The sequence below is a fragment of the Mustelus asterias genome, chromosome 24 (genome assembly GCF_964213995.1).
Source record: "Mustelus asterias chromosome 24, sMusAst1.hap1.1, whole genome shotgun sequence".
NCBI classification, from domain to species: Eukaryota; Metazoa; Chordata; class Chondrichthyes; order Carcharhiniformes; family Triakidae; genus Mustelus; species Mustelus asterias.
Window position 1 is genome coordinate 12180289 of NC_135824.1, and position 18262 is coordinate 12198550.

An 18262-nucleotide genomic window follows, 5' to 3' on the forward strand; every position below is an offset into this window, starting at 1 on the left:
CCCGGCTTGGGTCACTGTCTGTGTGGGGTTTGCACGTTCTCCCTGTGTCTGTGTGGGTTTCCTTCGGGTGCTCTGGTTTCCTCCCACAGTCCAAAGATGTACGGGTTAGGTGCATTGGCCATGCTGAATTGCACCTTAGTATCTCAGGATATGTAGGTTAGAGGGATTAGTGGGGCAAAAACGTGGGGTTACGGGGATAGGGCCTAGGTGGGATTATTGTCAGTGCAGACTCGATGGACCGAATGGCCTCCTTCTGCACTGTAGAGATTCTATGATTCTCTCTTTTTCTTATTCATTTATGGGATGTGAGCGTCATTGGCTGGGCCAGCATTTACTGCTTGTCCCTGACAGAAGGCATGTGAGAGTCAACCACATTACTGTGGGTATGAAGTCACACGTAGACCAGACAAGTTAAGGCCAGCCTAAAGGGCATTAGTAAACATAATGGGTTTTTATGACAATCAACAATGATTTTCTGGTTATCATCAGACCTCTAATTCCAGATTTTTTATCAAATTCAAATTTAATAGAATCCCGACAGTGCAGAAGGAGTCTGTGCCGACTCTCTGACAGAGTATCTAACTCAGGCCCACCACTCCGCTCTATCCCCATAACCCCACATTTAACATTTACCATGGCTAATCAATCTAACCTTCACATCTTGGGAAACTAAAGGACAGTTTACCATGGCCAATCCACCCTAACCTGCACATTGTTGGACTGTGGGAGGAAACTGGAGCACCTGGAGGAAACCCACGCAGACACTGGGAAAATGTGCAAATTCCACAGACACCCATTGGTCGGAAATGAATCCGGGATTACTAGTTGAGTGACAATAGCATTACACCACTGCCTCCTCAGATGTTTTAATATGTAACTTTTTTAAAATCAGGTGAATATAAAAGATTTGGGCAGCACGGTGGCACAGTGGTTAGCACTGCTGCCTCACAGCACCAGGGATCCGGGTTCAATTCCGGCCTCGGGTCACTGTCTGTGTGGAGTTTGCACATTCTCCCCGTGTCTGTGTGGGTTTCCTCCGGGTGCTCCGGTTTCCTCCCACAGTCCCATGATGTGCGGGTTAGGTTGATTGGCCACATTAAATTGACCCGAGTGTCAGGGGATTAGCAGGGTAAATATGTGGGGTTACAGGAATAAGGCCTGGGTGGGATTGGGGTCGGTTCAGACTCGATGGGCCGATTGGCTTCCTTCTGCACTGTCGGGATTCTATGGGATCTCGTGGCACTATTTCGAAGGGTGAGCCAGGAAGTTCTCCCCAGGTTCTGACTAATGTTTATCTCACAGCCAAAATCTAATCAACAGATGATCTGGTCATTATCATGTGAGATCTTGCTGTGTGCAAATGCGGTGTGACAATTTTAACAGTGACTACACTTTTAAAGTGTTTCATTAACTGTAAAGCACTTTGGTACCTCCTGAAGTTGTAAAAAGGTGCTAGAGAGATGCAAGTATTTTGTTTTAACCAGCTTTTTCGTTCATTCACACCACAGCTAAAAAGACATTGCTATCAGGCTTAGATATAACTTAACATTGTGTACAATTGTGACAGGGACGGCCATCGCCTTGGAATCATATTCTCATTAATCTGCGACCATCCGACAGCATTGCAAGTTCCTCTATGGTGCTGACACTTCACGAAGCATTTCATTAACTGTAAAGTGCTTAGGGACACCGAGTGGTTGTGAAAGACACTATGAGATGAAAGTCTCTCTTGCTCTCCTGTCTCAATTGCAGCACATCAGCAGTTTATAGGACCCAAATTTGAAAGGATCAACAGATGGTTTTACTGTCAGAGATCCCCAATAAACAGCTGCATAGCCTCACTAATCAATGACCTACTGATAGCAGTTGAATTCTTCTGCAATAAATTCCACTCGAGCAGAAGCTATTAGGCATGGAGCCAGGTTGTGGTGAGCAGTGATCTTAGGTTACTGCATCTGACATTTTATTTGCCTTCAATTATTTCTTTAATATCAATCCAATTTTACTTGCTTTACTTCTGTGTAAAGTCACAGAAGTGTGAAATTCTTGAGCGAATAAATCAAAAAAGACTAGGTGGCAGCCATGAGACAGATATACAAGGCGGGAGAACAACCAGCTCAAACCCCAGCATCAGTCATGCCAGTCAAGGTCTTCCCCCGGGTTCTTACCTTGCTCTACCTCTGTGCAGTCTTTTCCGGTGAATCCGTCCACGCAGATGCAGTAATAGGGATCCGAAGAGACTCCAGCCAGACAGGTTCCTCCATTCTGGCAAGGATCAGGCAGGCAAGGATGACCTGTGGAGCAGCAAGAAGCATTAATGGCTCCGAAATGCGTGGGCAGTTACACCAGGATTGTGAACACTGAGGATCTGAGCCATTCAGCCTGCTCAAGATTTTGGGTGGGGTGGTCCTTTTATTTGCCCGCCATCGCTGGGTAGCATTGATGCCCACTACAGTGAAGATGCCAGCGGCCCGAGGGGAGAGATGTCAGCTGAAAAATAAATATTACCCCTTGCAGTGTCCTCTGTCATAACTGAACAAATTTGCTGTCTTTCTCTTAAAGTGTTTAGGCCTCAATTCTGGCTTGCTCAAGGTGGGTCACACAACTGGCTTTTCATATGGGCCACATATGCCTCCTTCCACTGAACTTACTGGTCACCACGGATGTGGGAACACCCAGGTCTTCAAGTCCCTGTCCCAGCCCTAACCCTCCTTTGGGGTGAGTGGAGGCTTCAGCTACCGGAAATTGGATCACCGGCCATGATCAACACTGAGGACACTAGGGTCACGATCTAGTTTGCTGCCCTTCCACTGCATTCCCACCAGAGTTATGGTGGGAGACTGTCAGAAAGGCAAAAGATATTTGGTTCAATAACCTTCTTTCAATGACAGAAAGATAGGAAATAAAGGAATCTTTAAGACTATAATTATTTTTATTCATTGGATGCCAGAGTTGCTGGCTGTACTGGGCCAGCATTTGTTGCCCATCCCTAACTGTCTGTGTGGAGTTTGCACGTTCTCCCTGTGTCTGTGTGGGTTTCTCCCGGGGTGCTCCGGTTTCCTCCCACAGTCCAAAGATGTGCGGGATAGGTGGATTGGCCATGCTAAATTGCCCCTAGAGTCAGGGGGATTAGCGGGGTAGGTACGTGGGGTGACGGGGATAGACCTGGGTGGGATTGTGGTTCGTGCAGACTCGATGGGCCGAATGACCTCCATCTGCACTGTAGGGATTCGATGATTCTAACTGTCCTTGAACTGAGCGGCTGCGAGGCTATTTAAGAGTCAACCACATTGCTGTGGGTCTGGAATCACCAGCCTGGGTAAGGACAGCAGATTTGATTTGATTTGATTTGATTTATTATTGTCACATGTATTAACATACAGTGAAAAGTATTGTTTCTTGCACGCTATACAGACAAAGCATACCGTTCATAGAGAAGGAAACGAGACAGTGCAGAATGAATTGTTACAGTCATAGCTAGGATGTAGAGAAAGATCAACTTAATGCAAGGTAGGTCTATTCAAAAGTCTGATGGCAGCAGCGAAGAAGCTGTTCTTGAGTCAGTTGGTACATGACCTCAAACTTTTGAATCTTGTACCCCTAAAGACTAATGTCTTTTAGGGATTTCCTTCCCTCGAGGACATTAGTGAACCAGATGGGTTTTAACAACAATCGATTGATGATAATCAATATGTCCAAAGATGTGCAGGTAAGGTGGATTGGCTATATTAAATTACCCCTTAGGTTAGATAAGTTAGCCATTGGAAAGGTGTGGCATTACAGAGATAGGACGAGGATAGGCCTGGAAAAGATACTCTGTCAGAGAGTCAGTGCAGACTCAATGGGCTGAATGGCCTCTTCTGCACTGCAGGGATTCAATGGTTCTATGATTTGAATTTCAGATTTTACTGGGTTCAAATGTCACCATCTGCCATGGTGGGATTCAGACCCTTGCCCCCAGGTCTCTGGATTACTAGTGCAATGACAATACCTTTACGCCTCCCCTAAGGCTGAGTGAAAAGCTGATGTAGATGGCATATTACTTATACTCATAGGAATGTTATACTATGCAGTACACAAATGCATTATTTTTATGGCTTTGTCCTTTTAAAGCCACAAGGACAATTGTTGTTAAGACGCTCGGGTCACTCAGGTTTAATGGTTAATTGGTTAGGCAGCTTTTCAGATGGAAAATATCAGCAAGTATCACTGAGGCATTAAGGGACTGAGTTTTTTTTTCTCTTTAAGATTGTTTTACCCTATAACCAGCTGGAATTTGCTATCTGGAAGATGGCATGTGGAGTGTGCCATCTGACTGATGAAAAATGGTGGCATGGTAGCACAGTGGTTAGCACTGCTGCTTCACAACTCCAGGGACCTGGGTTCGATTCCCGGCTTGGGTCACTGTCTGTGTGGAGTTTGCACATTCTCCTCGTGTCTGCGTGGGTTTCCTCCGGGTGCTCCGGTTTCCTCCCACAGTCCAAAGATGTGCGAGTTAGGTTGATTGGCCATGCTAAAATTGCCGCTTAAGTGTCCTGGGATGCGTAGATTAGAGGGATTAGCGGGTAAAAAAATATGTAGGGATATGGGGGTAGGGCCTGGGTGGGATTGTGGTCGGTGCAGACTCGATGGGCCGAATGGCCTCTTTCTGTACTGTAGGGTTTCTATGATTTCTTTCTATGATATGTACCAGGAGAGCTTTTCTTCTGGAGATACACCAATGTGTAACTCCAGCAGACAGAGGAAGAAGAATGAAAGGGAAGACATTCTATTAATTCCCCACTGCCCACCACTATTTTTGGGATTTCCCACTAGAAATAATGGCAGAAGACCTCCACATGACTGCCCAAGTACGATGAGCGCACTAGAAGGAGAGCACAAGGACTAATTGTCTAGCTCTTTCAAAAGGCACAATGGGCTAAATGTGCTGTAGTGGTCTGTGATTGTATAATGATAATGGGATCTAAGTCATGGCAATAGCTCATACAACTGGATTTCTGATCATTGCTGGACACCAAGAACACCATTCTTTTCTGATGTATACAATTGTTGAAGGGAGGAGGGATTTAAAATGTCATGATTTGAAGGGAATTAGCTAACCTCCAAATAAAAGGTTAAACGTATGCTTGAATTCATCCAGCATTTTCTGTTTTTATTAAAAATAAGCCCGCCCGCTGGCAACACTGATTTCCTCTCTCTCTCTGAGATCTGATCCCCGATGACGGAAACCTACTAATAATGTCCCTAAACCTAAGGAAATCAGCCTGGGATAGGGGAATATCTCATCCCATTAAAGCAGTTTTGCTGTCAGGACCTGGAGGAAAAGGAACCCCACTGTTTTTAGACAACATCCAAACAGATGTTAAAGGGAAATGTGCACGAGACTCAGTAAAGATAAATTCAGTTTAAAGTTTAGTTATTAGTGTCACAAGTAGGCTTACATTAACACTGCAATGAAGTTACTGTGAAAATCCCCCAGTTGCCACACTCCTGTTGCCACTGTTCGGATACATTGAGGGAAAATTTAGCACTGCCAATACACCTAACCAACATGTCTTTTGGACTGCGGGAGGAAACCCACACAGACACGGGGAGAATGTGCAGACTCCACACAGACAGTGGCCCAGCCAGGAATCGAACCCGGCTCCCTGGCACTGCGAGGCAGCAGTGCTAACCACTGTGCCACCATGCCACCCTAAGTAGGCTTACATTAACACTGCAGTGAAGTTACTGTGAAAATCCCCCAGTTGCAAGTGTGGTGTTTTTCCGATACCGGATTTCCCAATGACTTCTACTTGGTTTGAATAAACATTAAACTGAAACACCAATAATACAAGCATTTATATGGCACCTTTGAAGTAATAAAATGTTATAAGCCACTTTACAGGAACATTATGAAACAAACCAAACCACTTAAAGAGAGCCAATTATGAGTACATTTATTCCTGGAGGTTTCATCTCATGACTTAGTCATTCATCTACAAACATATCCATTCTTGTGACAATACTGCCTTCCTTCATCAACTGGAAAGCAAAAAGACTCAGTCTCCAATTCACTGCCAGCCAACCCCCACCTCCAATTTTCAGTATTGTTTATGCTCGGTAAAGAGAAATGTTCAAAGAAAAGGTTTTTAAACCTTTTTTTAAAATCTCCCTATGCTTTTCCGCCAGGATTGCACACAGCACAATCCTGGAAGGTTGGCAACCCTAGGAAATAGAGGTGGAGGGTTTTAGGGAAGAAATTACAAATCTTATGGCATCAGAAACTGAAGGCATGGCCACCAGTGATGGAGCAACTAAAATTGGTGAAACTCAAAAGACCAGAATTGGAGGAGTGTAACCTTCCGGTCGTTCACCATTTCAACTCAGTATCCTCGTTGCTCATCTGTCTATCCTCTCCCTGTTGCAATGCTCCAGTGAAGCCCAATGCAAACTGGAAGGACAACACCTCCTCTTCCGATTAGGAACATTGCAACCTTCTGGACTGAACACTGAGTCTAACAACTTTAGTAAGAAGTTTAACAACACCAGGTTAAAGTCCAACAGGTTTATTTGGTAGTAAAAGCCACACAAGCTTTCGGAGCCTTAAGCTCCTTCTTCAGGTGAGTGGGAATTCTGTTCACAAACAGGGCATATAAAGACACAAACTCAATTTACAGAATAATGGTTGGAATGCGAATACTTACAGCTAATCAAGTCTTAAAGATACAAACAATGTGAGTGGAGAGAGCATTAAGACAGGTTAAAGGCAGGACAGCCAGTGAAATTCTGCAAGTCCAGGCAAGCTGTGGGGATTACAGATAGTGTGACATGAACCCAATATCCCGGTTGAGGCCGTCCTCATGTGTACGGAACTTGGCTATCAGTTTCTGCTCAGCGACTCTGCGCCATCGTGTGTCATGAAGGCCACCTTGGAGAACGCTTACCCGAATATCAGAGGCCGAATGCCCGTGACCGCTGAAGTGCTCCCCAACAGGAAGAGAACAGTCTTGCCTCAGTCTTTAACCTGTCTTAATGCTCTCTCCACTCACATTGTTTGTACCTTTAAGACTTGATTATCTGTAAGTATTCGCATTCCAACCATTATTCTGTAAATTGAGTTTGTGTCTTTATATGCCCTGTTTGTGAACAGAATTCCCACTCACCTGAAGAAGGAGCTTAAGGCTCCGAAAGCTTGTGGCTTTTGCTACCAAATAAACCTGTTGGACTTTAACCTGGTGTTGTTAAACTTCTTACTGTGTTTACCCCAGTCCAACGCCGGCATCTCCACATCATGTCTAACAACTTTAGATAGTGAACTACCTCTTCCATCTTAACCACTGTGCCAACCTGGCCCTGTCAACCTATGTTCAGGGGCAGTGGCCAGGGGGCAGGGCACAGGCATGTCCCTCTCTCCTGGGGGGCCATACCCACCCTGGCAGCCCAGGAGGTACCCCCATGACAGGTTCATGTCTGAGTGAACACGTTGCAAACCTTGCCGACGTGATGGTTTGAAAATACGGTGATGGGGGAAAATATGGTGAGGGCAGGGGCTGATAATTATATTAAAATCTATGCAAAAACATTCAAATGATATTCTCGCCTTTTGTAGGCTTGAATCTTGTGACGTTAGCGGCAAGCGGTGGGGAAAATTCACGGAACGAAAGCTCTCAGAGATGTGTTTTCCAATTCTCTCTGGATTTACAACCTGCATCACCTTTTTCTCTGACACGGGCTGAAAAAAAATCACCCCCGATTAACTTTGTTTCTCTCCACAGATGCTGCCAGACCAGCTGAGTTCATCCAAAATTATGTGTTTTTATTTCAGGTTTCCAGCATCCGCACTATTTTGCTTTTATTTTAGCGCAGCTATCCTGTGGGGTGGGAGGAGGTTACAGAAGGAAGAGGATGCTAGTGGAAGCAAATGAAGGCATGGCTGAAGAGGTAAGTTGGGGACAAATGTGGGGAGATTTCTTTTTGAGGTGGCTGGGTTCAAAGCAAGAATTCCAGAGTGTAGGTGCATAGTGATTGACGGTGGTGCAGTGAGAGAGGAGCGGGGCTGGGAAACACTAAAAACCAAAGTCACAGAAGTCGAGGTTGGGGAAATTTGCAGCAGCAAATCTATCCAAACGCTTTTGCTTCAGTTTAATTGCGATACAGATTTCTGGTCATGCCAATCAGGGATGGAAGAAGGAGATTCCTAACCAGTTAATAAGATTGATAGGCAGAATGCAGGCTTTCAGGAGGACAGGAGATCAGTCATGAGTTAAATGATTCTTAAGGCAAGCTAACACGAACATATGTTAATGCAGTAAGAGAATCAAAACAAGTAGTTATGATTTCAAAACATATATGCTGATATTTAAATGTATTGTTCACTTTAGCCAAGCAATGTTACCGAAAGGCATGGTGGTAAATGTCAACAGTTTAAAATCCAGAGGTGTGGGAACTGGCTAGTCAGCTGTAGTCATATCAGGAAGATTCTTATAAAGGAATGTATGTTGCAATATTAATTAATAGGTGCATTCACTGCCCAGACACAAGGATAGATATGCCCTTGGATGCAGGAACACATAGAGGTTTACAGCATGGAAACAGGCCCTTCGGTCCAACTTGTCCATGTCTCCTTTTTTTTTTAAAACCCTTAAGCTAATCCCAATTGCCCGCATTTGGCCCATATCCCTCTATTCCCATCTTATCCATGTAACTATCTAAATGCTTTTTAAAAGACAAAATTTGTACCTGCCTCTACTACTACCTCTGGCAGCTTGTTCCAGACACTCACCACCCTCTGTGTGAAAAAATTGTCCCTCTGGACACTTTTGTATCTCTCCCCTCTCACCTTAAACCTATGCCCTCTAGTTTTAGACTCCCCTACCTTTGGGAAAAGATATTGACTACCTAGCTGATCTGCGCCCCTCATTATTTTATAGACCTCTATAGGATTACCCCTCAGCCTCCTACGCTCCAGAGAAAAAAGTCCCAGTCTATCCAGCTCCTCCTTATAACTCAAACCATCAAGTCCTGGTAGCATCCTAGTAAATCTTTTCTGCACTCTTTCTAGTTTAATAATTTCCTTTCTATAATAGGGTGACCAGAACTGCACACAATATTCCAAGTGTGGCCTTACCAATGTCTTGTACAACTTCAACAAGATGCCCCAACTCCTGTATTCAATGTTCTGACCGATGAATCCAAGCATGCCGAATGCCTTCTTTATGATTCTGTCCACCCACGACTCCACTTTCACGGAGCTATGAGCATGTACCCCTAGATCTCTTTGTTCTGTAACTCTCTCCAACGCGAAGCTATGCAGAGATGACACACCAGTTTCTACATATGTAGAAACTTTTACAGTGCTTTAAAATATCTGCTCTCTCATGTTGAGCAGCTACATATCTATTCAACTTGGCAGTGAGCCGGTAGGAACATCCACTTTGACCTTACAGTAGCGCCTGCCGTTACCAGGGAACAGGGAAATAGTTAGAGCCAAGAAGGGAGGTGACGTCTGGACTAGTTGGACAAATAAGATATCACCATGCTATCAAGTATCATACGGTTGGTTGAGGTACTTGACAGAGATTTGTATTGATGTATGACTGGTAAATGAAATTGATTTTAAGCCAATGAAAGGCGGAATTATTGATTAGAAAAAACTATAATTGATCTGTATTTGACTATGTCCGTCAGATCTTTCGGAGAGGTTTTGTTGCTCTATTCCCAGAGTTATCTAATCCTTTGGAAGTCTCCAGTTGGCTGTACGTTTGTTTATTCTATGTTTTATTTGTAAAATAAATGTTGTTATGTCTTTGCACAGAGATATGTGCCTTGCGAGTTTTGAATTGTATAAATTAAGACACAATTGGCCATCTTCAAATTTCCCACAACAGGGATATATTTCACAGCAGTGAATGATTTTTAGTTAACACTTCGCAACAATGCCTGCATTAACCTACAGGAACATTCTTTTGCTTTCAGTTTGATGTTTATGCAAACCTTTTCTAACCATCTGTAATATGAACGGCACTATACACACAAATATTTTGTTTTATTCATTCATGGGACATGGGCGTCGCTGGCTGGCCAGCATTTATTGCCCATCCAGAGTTGCCTGAGTGCAGTTGAGAGTCAACCACATTGCTGTGACTCTGGAGTCACATGTAGGCCAGACCAAGTAAGGACAGCAGATTTCCTACCCTAAAGGACATTAGTGAACCAGATAGGTTTTTCCGACAATTGGCAACGGTTTCATGGTCATCAGTAGATTCTTAATTCCAGAAATTGAATTCAAATTTCACACTCTGCCCTGGCGGGATTCAAATCTGGGTTCCCAGAACATTAGCTGAGTTTCTGGATGAATAGTCTAGAGATAATACCACTAGGCCATCTCCTCCCCATAACAATAATTGCATATATAATATATACACTTACATATATGTTGCTATACATTTTATGCAATATATTTCTATTGATTTTTAATGATGTGTCCCACTTTTCACCTTTAACATGTGTACAGCTTGTGTCAGCTAATGCGGTCAGCAGTGACAATGGACACAATCTGAACATTCTGGTTGATGGAGATTAAGTGGCACAAAGGGCTCGAAGTGGGAAATTTGTATATGCATTTTTGATTTCTTTTTTCGTTTATTGAACAAATTGGCCCCTAATTTCTGTGGATTCTTGCAATATTTTTAACCATACACTGACAAAACCGACTGGAAAACGGCACGAGCCCCATTGCACTGGAACTTTGTAGTTGCTGGGATATTAATTCAGGCTTAGTTGGCTTTGGAGGCAAATTCCATCAGAGAGTTGGGAATGTGACTCTTTTATTGCCGAAACTGCCTAAAACGTTCCTTCTTCTTTGACTCACACAGGACCTGGGTCAGTATTGGAAGTCAGCATGCCCAGTGAGGGAGGCAATGGTTTTCCTCAGTAGCAATAGGTGCCAGTGAAGTGCCCACAGTGACACAGGTACCCATGCTTTTTTAAAAAAATTGTTCACGGGATGTAAGTAACCTTGGAGTGTCTAGCCTTTATAACCTTTAATTGCCCTTGAGAAGGTAGTGGTGAGCCACTTTCTCAAACCATTGCAGCCCTTGTGGTGTAGATAAACCCACTGGGCCGTTAGGGAGGGAGATGTAGGATTTTTTTGCCAGCACCAAACAGCAGTGCATTTACAATTAGGTGGTAGGCCACTTTTGGAAGAGGGATTGGAGGTGGTGATGTTCTCATACTCTGCTGCCCTTGTCCTTACAGGTGGTAGAGGTTGAGAGTTTGAGAGGTACTGCTGAAGGAGCCTTGGCAAGTTATTGCAGTGCAACACAAACTGCAGCCAAGATGAGCCAGACATGTTAAATGCTTTGCAATAGCCCCAGTAATTCCACTGGTGATCCACACTGAAAAGTGGCTGATCATCAGGGTTACGGCCTGCTGATTTTCAGGGCCAATGTTTCTAATGGAGTAAATCCCCTGAAGAAAGCACAAGAGGAGCACTAAGTACACATCTTATGTTTAAATTATTCATTTTAGCATTCACTCAAGCATTTCCATTACTTCGAGGTCACACAGTGTAAATAAAGCCCACTTGTGATTCTACGCGTAGATTTGGACTCCCTACAACAGAATGATGTGAACTCTTATCTAAACATGTCACAGAGCTGCTTCGACTCTGAAACTCAGTCTACTTATTTGTAGTTTGGGCTTTTGGAAGTGTATGTCTTCATAGCCTCCTCCGCTTTCCTGTTTGGCTCGTCAATTAAGAAACATTTAAACTGCTGAACAAAACATTGGGGCTTGTGGATTGACAAACGTGCTAAACACTGGTATAGGCTGGGAGTGTCACTGGCAAGGCCAGCACTTATTCCCATACCTAATTGCCTTGAGTGCCTTGCGAGGCCGTTTTGGAGCGTAATTAAGTGACAACCATATTGCTGTTGACAGGCCAGTAAGAAGTCTCACAACACCAGGTTAAAGTCCAACAGGTTTATTTGGTAGCAAAAGCCACTAGCTTTCGGAGCGCTGCTCCTCAATCAGATAAGTGAGAGTTCTGTTCACAAACCAGGAAGGGAACCAGTTTCCCTCAGGCCAGACCAGGTAAGGATGGCAGATTTCCTTCCCCAAAGGACATTATGAACCAGATAGGTTTTTATGACAATCCCAAGACCAGCTTTCAATTCCAGATTTTCATAGAATCCTACAGTGCAGAAGGAGGCCACCCCATCAAGTCTGCACCAACCACAATCCCACCCAGGCCCTATCCCCATAACCGCATGCATTTACCCTAGCTAGTTCCCCTGACACTAAGGGGCAATTTAGCATGGCCAATCCACCTAACCTGCACATCTTTGGACTGTGGGAAGAAACCAGAGCACCCGAAGGAAACCCACGCAGACACGGAATGTGCAGACTCCACACAGTCACCCAAGCCGGGAATCGAACCTGGGTCCCTGGCACTGTGAGGAAGCAGTGCTAACCACCATGCCACCCCTTTTTTCATTAGCTGAATTTAAATTCCACCAGCTGCCATACGTGATTTAAATCCTGTCCTCAGAACATTAATCTGGATTACTAGTTTGGTGACTATTATCTCCCCCTATTTCCACATAGCAGGTGCTCCTGAGCACATTCTCCATTGGTCCAAGGTACGGACACTCTGTAGTTATTGGGTTGGACAGAACAGGAGGGAAACTGGCTCCCTCCCTGGTCTTTTCTTGACAAATACATGAATAGGATGGGAATAGAGGGATATGGTCCCCGGAAGGGTAGGGGGTTTTAGTTCAGTTGGGAAGCATGGTCGGTGCAGGCTTGGAGGGCCGAAGGGCCTGTTCCTGACTGTCACCCAGTGACTCCCTACTGGAAGGTGCAATTTTTGATTGAGGACAGGATAGAGATCAGTCCTGAGCCTGGGCATGGTTGTAAAGGTTGTGGACAATAATGAAGAAATGTTAAACTTTAACACACGCGATGCAATGTTTTACATGATGATCGTGCAGTGCAGGAGTCTGAGCATGAACATCAATGTGGCTAGTTCACGTTCCAAATGATTTTTTTTTGTCCCTTCAAATGGATATAACAATAAGTCTCAAACCAGACAGCCAGACTTCCTCACTCAAGTTCTTTGTGAAATTCTCCAGCAGCACCGATAAATAATCAGGTTTATTCCCAAACGGCTCAACTTTGGGTCGTGGTCTAAAGTTTTGGTGTCCATGGAGTTGGGAAGGTGGAGGGCTGGGAATTCTCCTCATCAGAGATGAGTTCCAGCAGTGCAGGATCTCCTCCCCTTGTCCCACTCCATCCCCTCCCTATCTTTCTTTATCCATCCAAGGTCAAGGCTCACTCACAGCCGTCTTCTTCTCACCAAAGGGAATTCAACTGAGGAAGTCAGCTGTGCTTCAACAGAGAACCTCAGTACAGCACCTGAAGGGGCATCAAGCTTAAAAGGGGCGATTGTGGTTGGATTTGAGACTCCCATTGAAGGCCCCTTCAATAGTTAAGTATATGGAGCTCACTGGAGAGAAAGCAGACAACTCCAAAGATGTGCTGGTTAGGTTGATTGGCCATGCTAAAATTGCCCCTTAGTGTCCTGAGATGCGTAGATTAGAGGGATTAGCGGGTAAATATTAGGGATATGGGGATAGGGCCTGGGTGGGATTGTGGTTGGTGCAGACTCGATGGGCCAAATGGCCTCTTTCTGCACTGTAGGGTTTCTATGATTCTATGAACTCCAAGCCCCCTGCATCCATTGAAGGATCTCCAGGCCTTTACCACCTTCCACATGCAGCCTTAGCGAGTGGTGGTAAGTGGTGGGGAGGGGGGTCAACTGGAGGGTAATCCACTTGTGACTGGGGCTTTTGTCTTCCCACTGCCATTTGTGCATATCATTTGCCGCTTGGAAAGGGAGAGTGAAGTCCCAGTTCAGAAAGTTGAGACAGCTTGAATTTTCCGTCATTCTCCTTCGCAAACCTTTCTAATTATGGGAAGAAGGAACCACCCCCACCCCGCCATTACCCTCACCAGTGCCTTCACGGTATGAAGCTGAAAAAAAAAGTAAAGAAAGGAGTCTCATTAACCGGCAACATACTGCACTTGAACAGATTATTCCAGCACGTCATACACATTATCTCGCCTGCAATCAGTCTCAAGCTATCAAAACATACCGTAATGTCTCTCATTCACTGAACCACAAAATGGGCACAGATCACTTACTGTTTTTACTCTGATGCTGAGAAGCATTGTGGAGCTTTGCCCTAATGTAGAACAAGAAGCGACAAAAGCCGCAGACTACACCATCCGAGCCACAATTAGCATCTTCTGCTGTATCTTACAAGATCCTGTGGTTCCTATGAGGTTAGTCCACACCACCATGTTCCTAAACAGTATTCAAGACTCCCCCCCCGCCCCACCCTCTCCCCCCAACACAGCCAACCACAATTTATCACCATCGCATGAACAAGTTTAGAAGAAATTCAATTGTCTAATTCATTTGGCAACACTTCAGCTTTGTCCAATTGAATTAGTTCGAGTTCAGCTTGGCCAATGCCTTTAAGAAGAAAATCAATCATAACACATAAACCTAACTGACTGTTACAGCTATGTTAATAAGGGAGGAATAAGACAGTAATGATAAAAAGTACAAACCATTTATCATTACTGTCTTAATCCTTCCTTACTAACATCCAGCTGATTTGCAAGTCTGTCAGTAAGGCTAAAGCAAAGTAACCTAAGCAATGCCACAGGAGATATGGGGGTGGCACGATGGTTAGCACATGCCACAGGAGATATGGGGGTGGCACAGTGGTTAGCACTGTTGCCTCACAACGCTGGAACCCGGGTTCAATTCCGGCCTTGGGTGACTGTCTTATGGAGTTTGTACGTTCTCCCCGTCTTCACGTGGGTTTCATCTGGGCGCTCCTGTTTCTTCCCACAGTCTAAAGATGCTCAGGTTAGGGGGATGGGCCATGCTAAATTCCCGCTTGGTGTTCAAAAAGGTGTAGGTTAGGTGGATTAGCCATGCTAAATGTGTAGGGTTACAGAGATAGGGCAAGGCGGTGGTGAGCCTGGGCAAAATGATCTTTCAGAGAGTCGGTGCAACTGTGATGGGTCGAATGGCCTCCTTCTGTAGGGATTAGAATCATAGAATCCTTACAGCGCAGAAGGAGGTCATTCAGCCCATCGAGTCTGCATCAACAACAATCTCACCCCAGGCCCTATCCCCATAACCCCGACACACATTTACCCTACTAATCCCTCTAACCTACACATCCCAGGACTCCAAGGGGCAATTTAGCATGGCCAATGCACCTAACCCGCACATCTTTGGACTGTGAGAGGAAACCAGAGCACCCGGAGGAAACCCACGCAGACACGGGGAGAATGTGCAAACTCCACACAAACAGTGACCCAAGCCGGGAATCGAACCCCGGGTCCCTGGAGCTGTGAGGCAGCAGTGCCGCATAATGCTGGGACCCGATTCTATGATATGCATTTACTTAAATTGTTGAATTTCCTCCTCAATATTAACATATTAACAAGCCTGGAAAAAGAAATGATCATTCAGCCTATCAAATGCACTTCATGAATTGAGTCCGACCTCCACCTCTTAATTCCCAAATGCTGATGAGGAGATTTGTTACCTTGATCAGAAGCTCTGCAACCTCAATGACGATTTCCCATCCCATTCGTTTGCTGGGCAGAAAAGTACCAGCTGGGGCTTTGAAATTTCCCAATACGTGCCAAAATGGAAAATGCCCTAAATTCTTTTCACAAGTTCCCCTGAAACATCTCTGTGCCATTATTAATCCTCAATGCATGACATGCTTGCCTTCATCGGCCGGGGCATCAAGTATAAAAGTTGACAAATTACGTTAACGATTATATAAAATGTTGGTTTGGCCACATTTGGAATACTGTGTCCAATTCTGGTCACCACACTACCAGAAGCATGTGGCGGCTTTGGAGAGAGTACAGAAAAGATTTACCGGGATATTGCCTGGTATGGAGGATATTAGCTATGAGGAGAGATTGAATAAACTGGGATTGTTCTCCTTGGAACGACGGAGGCTGAGGGGCGACCTGATAGGAGTTTATAAAAGTATGACGGGTATAGATAGGGTGAACAGTTGGAAGCTTTTCCCAGGACAGAAATGACAAGCACAAGGGGGCACGAGTTCAAGGTAAGGGAGGGGAAAGGTTCAGTAGAGATGTGTGGGGGAAGTTTTTTTTTTACACAGAGAGTGGTGGGGGCCTGGAATGCACTGCCAAGTGGGGTGGTTGAGACAGACATGTTAGCGACAGTTAAGACTTATCTGGATAGACATACGAACAGACGGGGAATAGAGGGATACAGGCGGTTGGTCTAGATAGGACAACGTGATCGGCGCAGGCTTGGAGGGCCGTAGGGTCTGTTCCTGTGCTGTACTCTTCTTTGTTCATTGTTGTTCAACCCCCTTTTGCCATCGAATATCAATCCCCTTTTAAAGTTACTTCTTTCTTCAGAATGCTGTGCATTCACTTTTCCTGGGGAAAAGAACTTTTTCTGATCACCAAATTGTGAATCTCTACTTGTGATCTTTAGTTCTGTACTTCAATTCTCCCTTTAACAAGCACTGTTTTATGGACTGCTCTTCGGGGATAAAACATTTGGTCTGAGCCTTTCATTATTTAATCCCCTTCACAGCAGAAAGGCAAATTCCTGCCCGAGCAGGAATTTGCAAAGAATATATGATTTTAATTATCCAATTATAATTGCGTGTTCACTTCAAGTTAGGCTCCTAAATAAACCCAGCCAGAACATGTATTTAATCCCAATTTATCCTGGATCCCACAGAGTCAATAAACCACATGCCTGCAATTTCTTTTCTTATCTCCAATAGATCAAAGGCTGAAACCGAACATTTATTCCATGAACTACCTTCTGAAAGAATGTATGAATTCACCTCTGCGGTGAATTGATGAGAGATGGCACTATGGAGGAAAGATCAGCTCCCATTAATTGGGCTCATGTTAAAACAGTTCAGCCCATAAATCTGACACAAATTGGGAATATTACTTTTCTCTTGTTTTTGCAGAAGCAAAGGACTCTGTCAGTTTAGAAGCTTAGAATCTGAATTTAAAAAAAGGAGCCTATGCCATGTTGGTCAGAACTCATCACTCACCGTTCTGGTATCTAACCACGGTGAATATTAAATGTCATTCAGGCAATACAAAAGAGATAATCTGGTGAACTGATGCGGCAACAATATTCTCTCCCTCAATGTGAACAAAACGAAGGAGATTGTCATCGACTTCTGGAAGCATAGTGGAGAACAGACCCCATCTACATCAATGGGGATGAAGTAGAAATGGTCAAAAGCTTCAGGTTTTTAGGTGTCCAGATCATCAACAGCCTGTCCTGGGTCCCCCCATGCCGACACTATAGTTAAGAAAGTCCACCAACGCTTTCTACTTTCACAGAAAACAAAGGAAATTTGGCATGTCAGCTACGACTCTCACCAACCTTTACAGATGCACCATAGAAAGCAATCTTTCTTCTAGTTGTATCACAGCTTGGTGTGGCTCCTGCTCTGCCCAAGACCGCATTGAAAATACAAAGCTTCGTGAATGTAGCCCAATCCATCACACAAACCAGCCTCCCATCCATTGACTCTGTCTACACTTCTCGCTGCCTCGGCAAAGCAGCCGGCATAATTAAGGACGCCACGCACCCCAGACATTCTCTCTTCCACTTCCTTCCGTCGGGAGAAAGGTACAAAAGTCTGAGGTCACATACCAACTAACTCAAGAACAGTTTCTTCCCTGCTGCCATCAGACTTTTGAATGGACCTACTTTGCATTAAGTTGATCTTTCTCTACACCCTAGCTATGATTGTAACACTACATTCTGCACTCTCTCCTTTCCTTCTTTATGAACGGTATGCTTTGGCTGTATAGTGTGCAAGAAACAATACTTTTCACTGTATACTAATACATGTGACAAAAATAAATCAAATCAAAAAGATTAACTAAAAAGGTATCATAAGAACATAAGAAATAGGAGCAGGAGTAGGCCATCTAGCCCCTCGAGCCTGCCCCGCCATTCAATAAGATCATGGCTGATCTGATAGTGGTTTAGTTCCACTTACCCGCCCGCTCCCCATAACCCTTAATTCCCTAAATGTTCAGAAATCTATCTACCTCTGACTTAAACACATTTAACGAAGTAGCCTCCACTGCTTCAATGGGCAGAGAATTCCAGAGATTCACTACCCTCTGAGAGAAGAAGTTCCTCCTCAACTCTGTTCTA

At 44.5% G+C, this 18262-nt stretch overlaps 1 protein-coding gene across 4 annotated transcripts in view; it reads right to left on the reverse strand.

The window, feature by feature from the left end:
- The window catches only part of LOC144511208 (EGF-like repeat and discoidin I-like domain-containing protein 3), a 105829-nt gene that overhangs the window by 48091 nt on the left and 39476 nt on the right, over positions 1–18262 (reverse strand). For all 4 annotated transcript variants that reach the window (XM_078241300.1, XM_078241299.1, XM_078241298.1 and 1 more), the window contains exon 2: positions 2169–2294. In XM_078241300.1, the coding sequence (XP_078097426.1) occupies positions 2169–2294 (126 nt within the window). The remainder of the gene's footprint in view (positions 1–2168; positions 2295–18262) is intronic.